The sequence below is a fragment of the Agelaius tricolor genome, unplaced genomic scaffold (assembly GCF_023055355.1).
Source record: "Agelaius tricolor isolate 1412-34295 unplaced genomic scaffold, bAgeTri1.0.p SCAF_5, whole genome shotgun sequence".
NCBI lineage: Eukaryota > Metazoa > Chordata > Aves > Passeriformes > Icteridae > Agelaius > Agelaius tricolor.
In genome coordinates, this window is record NW_027269265.1 from 51108826 (window position 1) to 51127661 (window position 18836).

At 47.2% G+C, this 18836-nt stretch overlaps 1 protein-coding gene across 6 annotated transcripts in view; it reads right to left on the reverse strand.

Moving 5' to 3' along the window:
* Nucleotides 1-8402: 8402 nt before the first annotated feature.
* LMO1 (LIM domain only 1) overlaps nt 8403-18836 on the reverse strand; it is a 74621-nt gene continuing 64187 nt past the window's right edge. For all 6 annotated transcript variants that reach the window (XM_071427927.1, XM_071427921.1, XM_071427925.1 and 3 more), the window contains 2 exons: nt 13234-13359; nt 8403-8852 (listed from right to left, as the gene is read on the reverse strand). In XM_071427927.1, coding sequence (XP_071284028.1) covers nt 8747-8852; nt 13234-13359 — 232 coding nt within the window. In that variant the 3' untranslated portion in view covers nt 8403-8746. The remainder of the gene's footprint in view (nt 8853-13233; nt 13360-18836) is intronic.

The window sequence follows — 18836 nt, forward strand, 5'->3', positions numbered from 1 at the left end:
TCAATGTCCTCCAGCTCCTTCCCCCCTTCCAGCTCCAGACAGTGATGAATTTTAAGCTAAAAGACCAACTGAATTTATTATCTTCCATTAGTCTAATACAATACAATTTATTTTTAAACAGCTTCGCTCATGCAAAAGCATCCCAAAATGATTCACAGCAGATGACAGGCTGTGCATGCAAATCCAGGCAGTTTATACCCTCCTGCATGAGTTGTCCCACTGGCTGGACCACAACCAGGAGGATTTAATTATCCACAAAATGGCAGCATTGTGCTTTGTCCCGCAGAATGTGCAAGCAAACCAAGGTAAATATGGGAAACCACACATATAGGCAGGGCCAGGGGAGAGACAAAAGTAGACTAAAATATGAAAGAAAGGCTGAGGAAATCACACTGTGAAAAAGATGCTGGAGAAGTTGGGAGGAGAGGGAGAAGCAGAGGGAGCAAGCAAGGGAACTGTTTGGAAACCAGGGGCACAGAAAGTGGAAGCTACTATAGAAGAGCAGGACTCAGAGGGTGAGGGAAATACAGTGGCTTGACAGGCAACAAGTTTATTTGCATTAGTTCAGGATCTAGCCCGGTGCCATTTCTGCAAACAACCAACCAGCATTTTCCAAAAAAACAGATTTTTTTTTTTTGACCAAGCCTCTCCCCTAAGTTGTGGTCAGGACAGATTTACTTAAATGACAGAGGGGAAAACTCTCACCACAACAGCCTGACTCAGTTTCTCTCCCAAAACCCAGCAGGAGGGGGTAGGAACTTTGTGACCAAGCAGGGGCATCATTCCCTCCCACAGCAGACCTGTCCTCCAGCCAAGGGGACGTGACTTCACCAGTGATTTCACATTCCTTTCCTTACATACTATTGCAGCTCTTAGCAAGAAGCCAGAACAACAACACAGCACCAGCACATACCCTGTGTCCACCACAAGGCTCACTCCCTCGCCCAGGATGTGCAGACACATCCTGCACTTTCTCCAGACAAACAAAAGCTCAAAAAAAGCCCACTGACCTGTTCCAAGCAGGGACTCACAGCATCTCACCCCAAACCAGCTTCCACCACCACCTGCAGAAGGGGTAGCCCTGATCATGCTGCAAACCACCTGCAGCTGCTCCAGCACGACCCCCTGGGACAATTAAAGAGACAGAGGAAGGACACACCAGCATGTCAGAAAGCTGCAGGATGTGCCTCAGCATTCCTGGCTGAACCTGGACGAGCAGGGCCTGCAGGATGCACAGGAGGAGCAGCATCACTGCCCGTGTGCAATGCAGCCACGGAGGAGGCAGGAATCATTGTCTGTGCACAGTGTGTAACAATGCAGTAGCAGCACAGCCCTTGGGGAGCCTGGGCAGCCCTGCAGCTCAGGGTGAAGTGACACACATGCTGCAGTTACACAGCCACAGCCAAAACAATGTTCTGCCCACAGCAGGTCCCCTTCCCTGAGCCACCAGCCCTACTCTGCAGCCCATCACCAAACTGGGACCAGCTCTGGGGACATCACCTGGCACACGCTCACAGATTCTATGTTTGCTCTGGAAAACAACTCTCCAGGGATGATTTCAAGTCAGACACCCCAAAAATCACAACAGATTAATCCCACATGATTAATTGCATCCCATGTGATTAATAGTATAAAAGCTGTCTCAAATGCCTGGATTCTTCATTTTTTTTCTCCCCATAAAGAAACAGACACTTATGCCATGTGAGAAATAAATTTTTCCTTCTGATTTTCTCCTTGTCTGTAGAACATTTATAAAGTGGAAAAGCCAGCGGCAAAGCATGTCAGAATTGTCTTTTAAGGGGTTAACATTTGTAAGATGAATGCTGCGAGAACTCTTTTTTTTTTTTAATTAAAAAATATATTTCTGGAGCAAAAACACAAGCAATAAAGAGTGTTTGCCTGTTGGGAGACTTGTTTTGTAATGCAGTATGAATAACCAGCTGACAATCCATTTTTTTGTTTTCTGTTCGTATGGCCAATGGCCACGAGCCAGCCAACTTTATTGTCCTTGAAATGTCACGATTTTGAGTATGCACAGAATTCTTAACTGCCCAATTTACTGCATAACATCCCTTTTTATTATATGGCAACAATGTGATCCTGGGCTCAAAGACTTACTAGTTAAGAAGATTATGTGTTTTCCTTTTTCTGTTTTGTTAAAGTGCCAAGTCTTGCATTTTTGGCATCTTCTAAAGAATAAATGTCTTCTGAAATATTCTTTCCAAGCACAGAAGTTACCTCAGAGGAGCTCGGCATGGCAGGGCTTTTCAGTACTTTCTCTCTCTCTCAGAAGTTCAGACGCATTTCTTTTCCTCAAAAGCTTCCAATTTTTGTCTCTTTGTGTGTATTGACAGCAGAAAATATTGTCCTTCATAAGTTTGTGTTTCTTTACTGATAATTCATTTCTCTCTCTTTTTTTTTTTATTTTTTTCTCCCCTTCCCAAGTGTGTAATGTTGGTGCTAGTGAGGGGAGCGGGCAGGAGACAGGCAGGAGGAGGGGGGACAGCCTGCCTGCACCTTTGGCCACATCCCTGCATCCACAGCATCCTTGTCCTGCAAAATTTTGGCCACCCCATCGCCCTTGCTGGGAGAGCACACCCCAAACTGGCAGAGTTTCAGCCAAATTCAGCTCTGGCACAGGGTTTCAGAGCTGAAACCCTCCCTTTGTGGGAGATGGACATGCTAAGAGTGTGGCAGCACTGGCTCCCCCAGGTCTGGCACCAGGGAGCAGGAATATGTTGCAGCTGGAGAGTGCAGGGGTCCATCACTGCTGCCCTGGGTATCAGTGTGGCAAAAACCAGAGTGACTTTGCATCCCATCTCCTCCAGCTGCCTGTGCTTCCCCGGGAATGGAGCCTTTTAGATATGTTTTCATCAGCTGACATTTAACTATGAATAAACAACTATTATGCATGCACTAAATATTCATGTTTTACAACATTGCCATTGCACTGAGGAATTATTTATGAGGCTGCTGCTCCCCAGTGGGGTGAGGGGACCTGGTTCAGGGCAGCCAGGAGCAGCCCCTGGGCTGTCACTGAGGCCACAACCGAGCCACAGAGTTGATGTTTGTGCCAAAGGATGGCATTTCCTAGAGCTTCCTCTGAGGTGCAAAGGCAAGGCATCCTGCTCTGGAAGATGTTGTGTCCTGAACCTTTGCATTCCAGCTGAGACTTTGGGGCACCTTTCCTCCTATCCTCCTCCTCTCCTCCTCCTCCTCCTCTGGCAGAGGTCATTGCCTCAGCCCCCAAGGCTGCTGTGACTTCACTGTGTGTGCTGCCAAGGCAAGATGCTTCACTGCATCTCTGGGCTCTGTTCAGCAAGAATTTTAAGAAATAATAATTAAAAAACCCCTAAATGATGACAAAGATATGCTCTTCCCAGAAAACCAAACTGCAAACCCAAGTTCCTCCTTCTGAACCCAAGCACTGACCATTGAAGGGGCTACTTAGGTTAAAAACCAGGCTTTCTGAAAAGCCATTCTTGAGGGCTGGGGCCCTTCCTATAGCTGCTGCTGGAGGATGGGGACAGGGACACCTTGGGCAGTGTTTTGAACATGCAGTGCCCTTGAGGCACCATCTGGAGGGCACGGCTTGAGGAATCACCACTGTGACAGGACCCAAAGCCAAGGGGAGGAGAGCAATCCAGCAGCCTCCAGGGTGGCTGTCACCAGGCTTTGTCCTTGTAGGGTGGCAGCATTTCTGAGCAGCACTGATGGCCACTCTATTATCACTAAAAGGCTTATATGTAACCCCACTGGGATAGACATGGATGGCAAAGTGCATAGGGAAGCATTTGGGGGTGAAAAATCCCCATGTGAGCTGCAGAGGGAGAGGCAGACCAGAGGAAATCGATGCTTTTCCACTGCTGGGAGGCACGTGGGGCTGTGGGTAAGCCCCAGAGTGAAATGGGTTTTAAACAACAATATTTTCATTAAATGAAATCACAATTTTCTAGTTTCTGCAGGGATGTCAAGACCTTTAAGAAAATGCCTGATTCTGTTCAATAACAATAAAGCTATTCTCAAGGTAATTTTCTAAGTAAAATCACCTATAAAAGCCCAGGTTGCATTAGCAACATTTCTTTCCAGCAGTGTTATTATCAAGGACTAAAGAAGGCAGCTGGGCCCTCTGCTCCCCTTCAAGCAGACAGCAGGCAGCACCTTGTTCCTCTCCTCAAATAATTTAAGTTAGCAGTGAAACATTCCTTCCAGGAAGCTCCTGCAGCTTCAGGTTCATGAGGCCAGCCAGCAGTTGAGGCTGGATGTGCATTTGTATTTACACTTCCACTGTTTACATCACTTTTGAGGGGCTTCATAGTGCTTCTGTGGCAAAACTGCTCTCTGTTTTGGGCACTTGCTCTCCAATCACTCACAAAAATCACCCAATATTTGGTGCTTTCATCTACAGCCGATCCCCTACTGAATTCCACCTTTCTGTTTCCTGCTGTTTCTCTGGGTTTGGTCCTTCCAGCCCTACTTTCTCTCAGACCTTCACAAAAAACTTTCACCACCACAAAACTGCCCTGCCAGATGTCTCAGCCTGGCCAGAGTTGCCCTTGGCATCCTTCAGCATTTTGCTGTTAAAACCAGAGCAAGACACCCAGACGGGGCCATTCCCTTCCTTTAAGCAGCAGCTGCTGGAGGAGGTGGGAGGCCAGGGCTCCATAAACAAGGACAGGATTTAGCAATGGGACACAGAGTGAGCTAATGAACAATTAAGTCAGAGGCTTTCACTGGAAAGCCATTTCCACCTCCAACAACTCCACATTCCCTGACCCAGTTGGGACAGTCCAGGTACTGGATCATTGACATCACCCCGTGGAGCATCCCCAGCTCCATCCCCCTGCCCACCAAGCACATCAGCTGGCACTGCTCCATGGGGCTGTGGATCATTTGGGGAAAGTGGCTTTTGGGTGATTGCTTGCAGGACTTTGCTCACGGCTCCCTCACCCCAGCCATTTGGAAGTGAGGCGCAGGGCCCTCCTGTGCTGGCAGACAGACAGACAGACCTGGGTGAGCCCCTGGGGTGTGGAGGGGCTGGTGAGGGAGCACTCCCTGAAAGCCTGAGGGAGCTGTTGGTGTTGCAGAGGTCTGCCCCCGTGCCCAGAGGCCTGCTGATTTCCATACTAAAGACATTTCCTGTATGTTTTTGCTGCCAGGGAAAGCCGCTGTCTACGACTCAGCTCTATTACTGGAAGAGCAGCAGCAGCATTTGTGCTACTCCCAATTCTGCATTTCCAGGACCTGCTCTGTGGCTCTGGAAATCCTCCTCCCAGCTCCCCACATCCCCCCTGGCCAATTAGGGAAGATGCCTGGTGGGGGTGATGGCCCCCTCCCCCGTGTGGCAGGGCTGTGCCGAGGGACTGAGCCATCCCTTCTTGGCCTTGGGAAGCGCGGTTCACAAGCCAGTGACAGAGGGATGAAATGCAAATATAGCATTTCTTGTAAAGTAAATTAAGCTAACAACGAGGTAACAAACCGCTGTTAATATTAGATTAACTTGTTTGGCAAGATATGAAATGGGGTGAGCCGGATTGCCGGTGGCGGAGTGCTCAATAGCGCTAATGCTGCTCAGGGAAGTATAACATCCCTCTGACAGACAGGGGCATGCTCCAAAAATAAAATAAATTAAGTCTGCAGGAAGAGCCAGAATCTGTGCAGCAATTACACCAGCATTAAAGATGAATGGAGACGAAGCCTAAGATTTTGATTGCCTTTAAACACTGGCTTGTTTTTTAATCTCAAAATTAGACTGTGCTGTGATCAGCCATTAGCCCCGACCACAAAAAGAGAAAGAGAGAGAAGATCCTAGATTTTAACATCCATAGTATGAACTTAAAATTCCTCTTTGATCTAAGATAAGGAGGCAAATGGCAGATAATGCAGAAGTTAAAGCCAGTTGAGTGCAGTTGGCAGCTGGGGCTGACATTGGGAACGATGGAGGCTTGGGCAGAGGGGTCACCGGCAGCCGTGTCCTCAACACGGGGACTGAGGCACAGGCTTAAATGTCATACTATATGCCAGTGGTCACTAAACTGATTAAGCAGTGGTTATCTTTAGCAGTAAAAAGGCTATCTGCTAATACTAAATTATTAGCAGCTAAAATGCCATTTACTCTGCTCTGATTCCTTGAATGAATATTTATGCCAAGTGATGACTATAACACCATCAAAAGGTTTCCGTGCTCTGCTCCGTAGAGTGGAAGCGATTATTCAAGAGCAGGCCTGCACTCCAGCCCTTGTTTCTATTAAGCAAATTTGTGGCATTCAGACAAGAATTCATGATTGCATTGTCCTCCTGGGATTTTTATTTTTAAAGGTGTCCCACCTCCTACACTCTTTGGGGCATGGGCTGTGCCAGGTAGGCCTTGTCTGCTGCGCAGACACAGAAAAGAGGGACACAGATGCTGCACAGTTTCTTCCTTGTATTTTTTATTTTTTAAATATAAGACAATTGGATATTTGCCCCACCCTATTCAGCACTGAGAAGTTGTGTCCTGCCCCAGGCTTTCCTCCCATCCACCCAGTCTCCAGCTGGGGCCTTTGCATGAGCCAACATCATGAAATTCCTCCTTAGGTATCAGGAATCAGATCTACAGCAATGGTGACAAATTAAGAGGGTTGCCCATTAGAAATGAAGCCCCTGCCCCCTATCAGGGGAGCAGTGCCTGCATTTCACAGCAAGGGCAAGTGCAGGGAAGCAATGGGAAGCCACTGCTCCCATGTCATGGCCCATGGTGTAACTAAGCTACCTTTCTCTGAAGGACTCAATTTTTAAACTGGTACCAAAACCCTCCCTAAGAATCTGAACTGAAACTGAGCAGCCCCTCCAGCTTGTTTGGTGAGTGGTTTTGCTTTGGTTTTACTGCTCCCCTCCTCACCACAGGACAGCAGCCTTGCCCAGCCATTGTGTGCTGAATTGCAGCAAATCCCACGGGCAGGCAGGCATGCAGGGATCCATCAGTCCAGAGCACAGGCAGGGGCAGGGGCTGTCTGGCAGCCCATTTCAGCAAGGAATGGAAACACTTGGGCAACAAGTTGCCCCTTCCGTAGCCCCAGGGCGGCTGCCTCAAATAGCCTCTACAAAAAGAGCATCGACTCTACAGTTTCTCAAAAGGCAACCTCCCCCCAGCCCAAAAAGCACTAAAACAGAACAGCAGTTTAAACACCACATACCCATAGGCAGCTCTAAGTGGCTCTTTAATTGCTATTCCATGTTTATGGGAATAAAAAGGGATGAGGCCACACATTTTATACTGGGTCTCCCAACCCAAAACATCTGTTTGTGAAGCAAAATCACTGAATCAATCCACATGTCTGAGGTAGCTCTAGATGACAGGCGATATTTTGAAGCATGCTAAGTGTCTGGTGGTGTTTTGCTTCTGCTTAGCCATTATTCAGCACAGGTGTACATAAAAGCATTTCATGCAACAGGCAGAGCAGCACCAAGCTGCACTGCATCCGGTATTTGCAATTCAGAGAACACACACAAGTGACCCAGGACCAGCAACCAATTAAGTCACATCAGAAAAAAAGTACTCGGTGTCTATTTATTAAAGGAAAGGGGGGTAAATCTAAGAAAAAGCAAGAAGACAAAATAAATAGAATTGCAGCCATCCTTTACAGCTACTGGTGCACTATATTAAAGTGACACTCACTGTACAAAGAAATGTGTTTGATACAGTCCAGTGGGTTGCACATGAATTGCATAACCTTGAAAATCATTGCACAAAGCATCGCAGCAGGAACACAGTTCAGAATTTTTTCTCTGGGAGATGCTTCAAATCTGATCGCTTTTATTTCGTGGGAGGTCAAAGCACCTGGCACAGAGTAAGCAAAAAGGGCTGGGAGCAGGGATCTGCTGCATCAGCGCCCGGTCACGTCCCAGCCCTGACATCAGCTCTCGCAGCAGCTCTGACCTGGACAAGTGATGTCCCATGGGAAAATCCCACTGCCTAGCAAAGCCTTGAAATTAATATGCTGATCAATGCCCAGGCACCTGTTGGCAGGGCTGCAGGGAGCCTGTTCCTCGCAGCCCAGACTGGAGACACTGGATCAGGCAGCCAGCAGGAATTCCATGGCAATGCCCTGTCTGAATCCACAAGGAGCCTCTCAGCCAGCAGCCCAGCACGGCACAGCAGCCCTGCCAGCCATGCCCATGGTTCCCAGCCACCACCTGCCCCCAGCTCATTCTCCCCCATTATCCAGGGAAGCAGGTGGTTGAATGGAAGGCTCCACAACCCTGCAGCAGCATTTCCCCCAGTTATTACGAGAGAACCTGCCTCTGCTGTGATCCATGCAGTTTCCAGGGAGCTATGTACACGTTTCCAACAGTCTGCTCAGCCAAAGCACAGGAAATACAGGAATGGCTTTTGCCACATGAGGAAGAAACCACGGCAAAGATGACCAGGAAACATTCATAATTTTTAATTCACACCAGTAATAAAATTGCATTACATTTTTCATAAAATAAATGTTCCAGTTTATATACAGAAAACAGACTGTACAGAGCCCTCCCCCAGACCCCAAAAACTCACAAACATACAGGCAATGCAGTGCTCAGCTAAGCAGGCACAACTGTACATCTAAAATTGTAACTGCTTTGTGTTGGGGGGGAAAAGTACTACAATGTATATAGTCCTCTCTGGACCAAGAATTAAAAAAATATTGCAGGCAAGCTGACAGACGCCCTCGCTGCTCGTGCGGCCAAGCGCCCATCCCACAGTGCTCCAGCCAAGCAGGGGCTGTTATTGAACCTGGGACTCGAAGCTCCCGTTCAGCTGCCCTTCCTCATAGTCCATCTGACACAAGATCATGTTGTTCTTCAGGAAAAATTTGTCTCCCACGCAGAATCTGGAAGATAAAACAAAAGGGTTGGAGGGTGTGAGTACGAACAGACGTGAGAACGGGGAGAGTTTGAGGCAGTTTGGGTCCGAAGGTGATTCTGGTGAGCAGAGTTTGATTTCCAGCTCTGCCAGTGCTTCCGCCCTTGCCATCCCAGGGTTTTGCTGTCCTTTCCCTGGCACATCCGTGCTTGGCTCCAGGAGGAGGTTGGGAGCAGTTCAGGGATTTGTCCCTGCAGACAGGAGATGCTGGCTCTCCAACCAGGAAGTCAGGCGGGTGATATTACACGGAGCCTATTTGAAGTTTTTGCTGGTATCCACATTTCCACAGCTCCCTCGGGTGAAGCAGTATTTACACTAATTTCCAGGCAAGGACTGGCTATTAAGTCCTCCCTCACCCCCTTGTGTACAGTGCTGAACAATAAATAGAAATTTCTCGGTGGCTGGACTCCTAACCTTTATCTTCATTGAGCGAAGGGCACTGCTCTCTATATACCATGTAAATTGTTCTGTTTGTCTTGAAGTTGACAGAGAAGCTTGTGATATTTAACAATTTTATTTGACCATTAAGGTCAAAAAAGTTCCACATATAAGATCGGAGAGGTGTGAATTGACAGCCAATAGCTTTTTCCGCCCTGCCTGCTTGCCCAGGAATCAGAAGCTAATCTTTACTTCTTAAGATAACAAATAATGTTCTCTGCACCCAATTCAGGGGCTGGTTTTTGTCCATAACACTGGCAGGGCAATGACAGACCAGAGCACAGGCTGCCCCAAGGGCTGAGTCTGAAACCAGCCTCAGGACCCTAAAGCAGAGAGACACCCTGGGTCAGGCACTGTGCCTCAAGGCATCTCTGCACTGAGAGGAAAGGGTAGGTACCAGCCTCTGGCAAGGCCAAATAGCTACAGGAAGATCACTGGAGGTGACCCCATCCCCAGGAGACTTAGCAGACCTCAAATGCCCATTTCCCCTGCTCCCAGGCAGAGCTTTGGCACTGCCTACTCCTTGTCTAAAGTGCTTTCATCATCTGTAACTCAGGCACCTTCAGGCAGAGCATCTCCATAAAAGTGAGTATTTTCTGCTAAAAGAACAGGACTGATAACCTTAGAGCTTCTTTACAGGCACAAGTTTTCTTGCACAGGCACAAGTTTTCTCCAACTGGACACCGGCATATAAGCTGATTAATTTGCCAAGTTGGTACAGAGAGAACTGGGCATTAGTTCACACTTTACAGTATTTCACTGAAGACCTTCCATCTTCTTCCCTCTGTGGCACATGCTCTAGTAGTTCTGAAATTCAACCTTTTCTGCATATTTAAAAGATAAAGATTATTCCTAATTTCAACTAACAGCTTTTATGGTAAAAACTGTACTGCACACACTCTCCTTAACACCACCTGCCCCAGGAGCAGTTTACTCACCATAAATAACAGACACAGCTGCTTGCTTTTCACTACTTATTCCCACCTTAAGTGCCATATAAATCTCCAGGAGGAGAAATGCAAAAATTACTCTTGCCACCAGCACCATCAACAGCTGTCTCTTGCCAAAGCTGGTTTTGGGTGTAGAGGAACCAAAGGAGGAGCTGGAGAATTTGGGAGTTGGAAGGTGTGGGGGTGTGTACAAGCACATGGGAACTGAAATGCTCTACAGGGGTACCTTAATGTGATGTGAAGTTTTGGGAGAAGGGTTTGATTCACTGGAAAGGCAACTGTTTCTACCTGCCAGTCCTGCAAACCCACCAGTAAACTGGGATCTCTTCAGCTGATGCATCACAACTGGAAACCTCAGGCCCAGTTTCACACTTCCAGCCCCCGTGCTCAGAGCAGGGATGTTGCAGAGCCTGTCTGGGCAATCAAATTCCAGCCAGCAGCAGTGAGAAACAGGTGCTGAACCTGCTCTGTCATTCCTTAAGAGTGATTTTCTTCCCAGCAAACCCACACTTCAGATAATGGCAAGAGAAGGAGCTGGATTTCCTGCAACCCTGTAACACCGACCTATCAGCCAGCCACAGCAGTGACCAGGTTTTATCCAGCACTACAATGACCATGACAACTTTAGAACAGTTTAAAGCATGGCAGCATGAGTGGTAATGCAGGACTTGATGTAAAACTGATGTTTTAGGGAATGAAAGTGATGAAAACATTGCACACTTGGTAAAAATATTAGAGATTTTGCTGTGATGGATTTAGCACTCTATTCAGAGCCCAGCTATAGAAGGGCAAGGAAGCTGGAAGAGAACTGAGGAAAGGTCTTCATCATCAAATCTTTTCAGAGCTGAAGAACAAGACGGGGTTTCCAGTGAGGTTTCCAATTCAGAACCAGAACTGGCATCCACCTCTGCAATTCTGACTTTAGGGTTACTTAATCTCATGTTCTCAGTTCAGCATCCAGTGCTGTCTGTTACAGGATCACTTCCATTCTGCCCTTTCAAGCCCAAATCTCCACAGATTAAGTCATAAAAATTGGCAGCCCTTTGACCTCAGCCAAAAGCAAGGATCTACACATAGCCCATCTTCCAGAACAACTCAGCCCCTCACAAACTGAGCAAATCCCTTGTGCATCACAGCACAACTCTGCCAGAATGGGGGGATTACCTGCACTCTCCTGCTGGGCAGTGACAGCCCTGGAGGTTGTCTGAAGGACAAAGTGGGACCATGCTGGCAATTGAGAGGGAAGGGAGGCGCTTTGGAGCCTTTGAAATAAAGGGTGAAATTGAAAAGAAATTACAGAAAATGAAAACCAGGCAGCACTAGGATTTTCTGGGAGAGAAGAAGGGTGAAATAGGGGTTTGATGAGAGACACTCAGCCTTCAGACTCCAAGGCCAAGCAGCACTCCTGACTGTGCAGCCAGAGCCTCTGCCTGAAAGGACATTTACAGCCCCAGGTTCGGTGTGGAGTTTGGGAGCAAGCCTCTCCTGCCCAGGACTCATCAGGAGGCTGAAAAGAGCTGATCCTGAGGGCTGAGCCTGGCAGCACCCGCCACACTCCCGAGTCTGGAGACGAATCCCAGAACTGAGGTGAGATGAGCATCTCGGGGGATGAGGTGGGATCAGCTCTGTGCTCAAGAGCCGCAGAACAAGACTGGGCAGCCCAGATCCCGCAGCGAGCCCAGGGCCCGGAGCCACTAGATGTCACTGCCGGCCCGGCACTGCCACCGCGCCCGTGCGGGGACAGCACTGACGGGACTGGCGCACCTGGAACGAGCACTGCCAGCGAGGACAGCACCTCACCCGCCTCCGCCGCGCCCTGGCACCGCCCCGCTGGCACCAAATTCACCCCCGGGCTGAGCCACGGGCGCGGCTGCGGGAGCAGAGATGGACAGCATCTCCCAAGCTCAGGGGGAGCTGGCAGGGGCTTGCGTTCACTTATGTATGGCTGCTTCGTGAGAGATCCCACTGTGACTCTTTTCTAGACTGTTTAAGTCAGGATTTTAGCCTGACTTTTACAGAATTGGGTTCTCCATCTTCCCACAAGTCTTGTCATCTCTCTCCCGCTTTCCCCATGGGATGAGGCATTGCATCCTAGTTTCATCTTTGGGAAACACAGCCACAGATCCAGAACAGGAACACCAGCACAGCCCTCGACCCTGGGCACACACTGCAGCCTGACTAAGCAAGCAATAAGACCTGCAAGAAGTTCCAGGTCTATCTTGGACAAGGATGGACAGCTGGATGCATCAGAAGGTGATAAAGTATTACATCTGGTTCTGTGGGCTTCCATTCTGCCTACGATGATCAACAAACGTGGTGCTGGGAAGAGTTTTCAGAGCCCTCCCAAACTAAACTGGCTACAGGTAGTTCAAGTGAAAACACTGTGCATGGCCCTTTATTATACTCCCTGATGTCCATCTTCCACCCAGCAGAAGTAAATAAGCCCCACTCAAAATTATACCACCAAGATCCCCTACTAATTACACAACAACTAAATTGATTTGTTCCCAGTGCTGAAAAGGGCTTAGCCAGAGTACTTTTCTCCTTCCTGTCCCTTCTCTTTATACTTCTTCTTTTCCACCCCCAGTTTTGAGCATGTCAGAAACATGATTTAAGTGAGATAATGTCAGTTTGCTAGAGGAGGTCCATTCCCCATCATCTGCCTTCTGCAAAGAAGGCAGCTCCGGAAAGGACGCTGGAGCAGTTTGTTTTATTCAGCAGCAGCTGGACAGTCTGTGTCTGTGTCCTCCCCCTTGCCCCTCCAATTCCCACCAGCTCCAAGGGGATTTGCAGTAAAAGGGCTACAGGTACTCACATGGATCCCCCAGGTCAGTCTGGCAGCCCAGCCCCAGCCCTGCCCCCAGGCTGTGAGCCCAAGCTGGGCAGTGTGCATCAAACATTTCCCCTGTTTCACAGGCAAAGGTATAAATTAGTTTGTGTGTACAATAACTGTGTCCTCACCGCTGGTTGCAGAGCTGACAGGCAAAGCAGTCCAAATGGTAAACATTATCTCTGGCCCTCATCACCATCTCAAAGGCAGGGATCAGTTTACTGCAGGCAGCACAATTCCCGGTGGTACCAAAGAGCCTGCCAAAGAAGCACAATCATTAGAAGCCATTTTAATTAAATGGTGGAAGGACTAATTAAGTGTAATTAGCAGTATCAAATACTGTATTGCACCAATAAATAGAAGTTGCAGTCTCCATTTCACTGACCAACCAGCATGCAGGAACTTGGGATAAAAATGCCTGGTGAGCAGGCTCCGATCATCGAGATGAAACTTCATTTGGTTTGTGAGCCTAGGGCTAATTTGCTGTCTAATGGAGAAAAGCATTAAACACTTAGAGCACTATTTTGGGGCTCACAAAATTTCAGTCAAAAACTATCTGCCTCTCTGCAGCAGTGGGGTAGGTGCTGGGTGCTGCCCATCCTGCTCCCCAAGGGCTTGCTGCGCTTGGCCGCAGCCTGGCGGAGGGACAGGCTGGCAGCAGGACACACAAGTCCTGCAAACTTTGCCAATCCTGGCAGGCTGTGCTGTAACAGAGCTCAGGAAGAACCTCACTTACCTGCTGCTTAAAAAGAAAAAGCACAGCTTCACTTGCAATGAGTGCACAGCATTTCACCAGGCATCTCAGAGAGAGAGCAAGCCCTCCTCCCCGGCTGTGCCTCCCCAGCCCTCCCGGGAGCCAGCTAAGCCCTTCCACGGCGGCCTGAGCAGCATGCTCAGCCGTTCCACTTCAGCTCCCCACCCTCCAGGACAGCCCTTCAGCACTGGAAGCTTGGCCATTTTCATCTTGGCTTTCACTATCTGTCTCCCCAGATGTCTGCTGCTGTTGCAGCTCCTGCCGGGGGACTTGAGCACGACTGTGGCATCCTCCCCGCAGCCCGCAGCCCGAGGTGTCCCTGCAGACCCCGTGTGTGCCAGGGGCACGGTGCCACGGGCTGACAGAACCGAGGTTCACCCCAGCCTCTGGTCACATGTGGTTAGTCACTTGGCCTAGGGGATGACAGAAATGGTGTTTTGGGGGTGATGAGCCTCAAGAGGTGCAATCCCTGCTGGCCATTAGCTCTGTGCACGCAACGCGCCGCTGCCCACCGACAGAGCTGGGCTCGCGGTTTGTTTCAAGCCATCGGTTCTGCCTGATTCCACAGCACACAGATGAGAAACATCAGGAAAATCTATAACCAATTTCTAAACCTGCAATTTGCCAGGCAAATCAATACTAATTATTACTGGCCAGTAATTGTGAATTAAAACACCCAGCAGTGTTATAGAAACCTACACACAACTCTCCCACCCTCCTACAGTGCTCCCGAAGTCAGCTCGCTCTCCAGTTGTAAGAAAGCCCACCTTTATTTTTCTTTAGGAGTGATATCAGGGGTTTTTCATTAGTTTGGCTGGAAAATCCCATGCCTTCCTATGAAGAAACAGCACTACATTTTTTCCCTCAGAACTAAATCACACAAACCAAAACAGAAACACTCATGCAGGATGGAAAATCCGCAAAGGGAGTACCAAAATTTCTTCCCCCATGATTCCATCATCTGAAGGCTGAAAGGCAGAGTGAAATCCCAGCTGTATAATTTGCACCAGCAAAAGGCAGCCCCTTTCTCCCTGCAAGCTGACCCCTCTTGCTCCTGCCCCCACAGGCAGGGGAGGCAGCTGGGCATGAGCCCTGGCTGCCTAACGCCAGCAGACTGGACTGGAAAAATGCAGCTCTGAAAAGCGTCTAGGTCTCCACCCTGGAACACCCTGGCTCTCATTCAGCACCCACTCACAAATCAAGCCATTACTGCAGACATCCCTCCCCTCCTCAGCCTAGCTGCCCTTTTCCACTTGGGCACAGCAAAGCCTGACAGCTTTTGCCAGGATTTTCCCATTTCCCATAAAACCAGACATCCATTTTTAGAGTACCCAAGTCACAGCAAACTCAAAAAAATGAGTCAAATGCATTAGGCAGGGAAACTGGGAGGTTAATCCTAGATTTGCTCTGTGCCCAGCACTGCTACATGCACAAGTATAAAATATCCATTATTCATTAGCATCACAGTTGTGTGGAGCTCAATCTAGATTAAACAAAATAAAGGGGCCCCAGACAGCACCATTTGCATTGTTAAGCAGGTGCTTTTCTTCAGCCTTCAAATAGGAGACTTTTCTAAATGGAAATGATGGGGAAATTTGGACAGATGTTCACTTAACTATTTAAACAGTTAGCTTAAGAAACATGAAAAATGTATTTGGCATCGTATTCACCTGTCTCCTTTCAGGGGTTTTGGGGGTAAACCAATTGTTAAACAGCTTTGACTGTTTGCATAAGATCTGAAGCTTATGTTCTGTCCAGATGAAATCGTGTTGCCTTCTAATGTCTACATAACGTGGCTTCCAGCAAGTCAGAGTGCTAATCTTTGTCTCTTCTATCAAGTTTCACAGTCCTCCATACCCTTCCTTTCCCAACAGATGAACATTTCACACTTATTCTAGCACCTCCTAATTTTAATCTGCTTTTCAGGGAGTGATTTAGAGCCCCATGCATTCACCATTCTTCTAAAAATACGCTGTAACTTGTAGCTCAGTGAACATGACATTTTTTTAATCTGTTGAAAGAAAATGCAAAATGGACAGAATCTTTTGCCCTTTTTTTTTGTTTGCTTGTAGAAAACCTGCCACCTCTGATATCTCCTGATCCAGAAGCTTCTTGAGCTGAAACTTCCTGAAGTGGGGAGCTTAACATTATTGGAAGGAGGGAGAGAAGATAAGGAGCAGGAGGAAAAGCCTTCCACCCCAAGCCCCATCTGTGGTTAAATTTAAAATAACCCCACATGAACAAACTGATCTGCATTCTGTCCCCCAGACACCTTCATAACAGATGCAACACTCTGTCACACATTCACACACACGAAGTTGAAGCACATTAGAAAAATCTATCAGAAGATGTTTAGCCTCTACTTACCAGCTCGGAGCCATTGGCATAAAAGAAGCTGGGAATACAGAAAGTTTTCAGTTTGGGGTTGTTTTGCTTCTTCTAAAAAAACCCTATTTATTCACTTCCCTTTGAAGTTAAAAGGCAACAATTTTTAAGTACAGATTTATTCCCCTTTATGTAACAGGAAGATCCAGCCAGCTTGTAAATAAGCATAGACTATGCAGATTTAAAATTTAGCACAATTAAACTTTTACCCTGTGGTAGTAATTATGTTTAATGGCTCTTAGCCTGAACTTAACCATGTCTATTGTTGTCAGCCAGTCTAAAAGCAGGAGTTTGTCCAAGGACAATTTTCTGTAGTTTATGGGCACACTAAAAACCCTGCTATGCCCTGTTCTCATTGGGCATTGATGTCAGTGTGTATAGTAAAAATTAAAGCTAATTGGCATACAGGAGCAGCCCTGAATGCAAATGAATTTATGGGAAAAGAAGGGAGCGCTCCTGGAAGCAGTAGGCAACTGTCAGAGGATGGGTTTTATGTAGTCTTGTCAGGGCTAAAGATCAGTCTTGTGCTTGGTGATCCAGACCTCAGCAGCTCTGTGAGTACACCTCAAATTAATTCAAACCATAGTAATGCCACAGCACCCTGCAGGGTTTTTTTGTTTTTTTTTTTTTTTTTTTGAGGGGAAAAAGAATGTTAAAGGGCTCTTACGGTAGGGAAAACAGTAAGAAACTTCTCATACAAAAATGTTAAGTTTAGCACCTTTTAACAGATTTTTTTTGTTCAACCAAGATGTTCAGGGGGCCTAAACTGAGAACCTGTTTGCCTATTTCTGTCTCCACTAGGAACAACAATCTGGTTTAGTCATTGCCTACAAGGAGAGAGTCCCCATTTCTTCTCGCCCCCTCTAGCCTCGTGTCTGACTAGATAACAGCTTGCAATCAAAAAAGGAGGAGAAAATCTCCCCTCTGCAGAAAGAGAAAAAATTTTGGAGCTGTTGACTTCATAGGAGACACAAAAAGAGGAAGCAGGACAAGAACATAAAAATAAGTAATGGTACAGAAAGGAAAGGTTGGCAGTGTCAACTGGATTATTTTAAACACAAGAACAAAACAAGTTCGAAATTCAAACAGCTGAGTGGAGACTGATAATTTGCCCCCCAAAAAAGTTATTGTCAACACTGAAAGATAAGAGTTATGAACGGAAGGAGGACTAAACACCAACCTACAGATAAATATCTGCATTTGTAGATATTATGTACAACTGCATCTTTTTCTACATATTTATATATCCAGATTATCTGGATATACAAGTTTTAGAAGAACTGTGGAACTCCATGCTCATATCCTCCCCAGCCAGAAGGTGAAATAGGTTTTCCCATACACCTATTCTATTTGCTTGCTGCTGTTTATTTCTTAGTTTAATCAGGGCCTGCCGTAGAACTAAACTTGCTTAATGTAACTGAAATCCATCCTCATGAAAAGAAACAGTTCTGCCCCTACCTTTTGAAACAAAGAAACAACTGATTTTTCAGGGAGGGTGGCTCTTAAATACTGCTATCAGTATCTTTCCCATCTGTGGATATTAGAAATATGCTGAGCTACAAGTGTGATTTGACTGGAGTATTGAATATACCAATAAATGCAGGGAAAGCCTGAACATCACTTAAAAAGATAAAAAGGATAATCTTAAAAGCAACTTCAGATAACTTTGTTGTAATCAGCCTTTGTGTAATATTAGAGAAAGCCTCAGTGATAGGAGATCCTTCAGCATGGCAAATACATTATTAGCTGGTGCACCCTGCTATCCAGGACCCCGTTGTCAGTGCTGCAGTGGGAAGTCATGTCAGCTGAAGGAAAGGAAATGCATGTTGATACTAATGAAGTTGGTCAAGCTGTCCTCTCATGAAGCCTTCAAGTTCAATCCCAAAGAATTTACATCTCACATGCCAAAGGGTTTGGCATTCAAGGACAGCAGAGCAGGGGGAGTTGAACCAGTACAAAACAGCCCCTGGCCAAGTGACCGCGCTGGTTCAGAGACTGCTGGGCCTGAACTTCAAGGTTGCTCAAGGGAGTCTGTTTTCACTTGAAGGACACATCTGAGTGTTCACTTATTTTCACTCCTTTGGCCTCTCTCTCTATATTTTCAGTGGGCATTTACAGAGATGCTGGGACCATGAGCAGGGAGAAGTCCAAGACCTCCTGCCCTTTCCCAGGGTGTAACTGGAACTGCTGACCTTAAACCCATCCTTGCTCTGGCACTGCTGAGCTCAAGGGCAACAACCTCCTCTTAGGAGAGCTTAAACACAGCACCCAGAAAACTGCAAAGCTGAAAGTGCCAGAGGCATGCTAGTTTATCACAGCCAGGCAGAATTACTCCCCATTAGCTTTCCTCCTCAGTGAGAAGTTGTGGAGGTGAAAAAAAAAAAGGGCAAAAAGCAAACAAACCAAGTATGGGCACAGGCTGTGAGAAAGTCCTGGACCAGCTACTGCAGGGGGAAAAAAAAATAAATCTGTATTTTAACATCACAAAGCACAGCAATGTTGCCAAGACACATTGTATTTTGAGCCTAATTAATCCTCCTTAATCTGTACAGACACCAAGTGTAGAAGTGAGGGTGTCCTATGCAGCATGCAAGA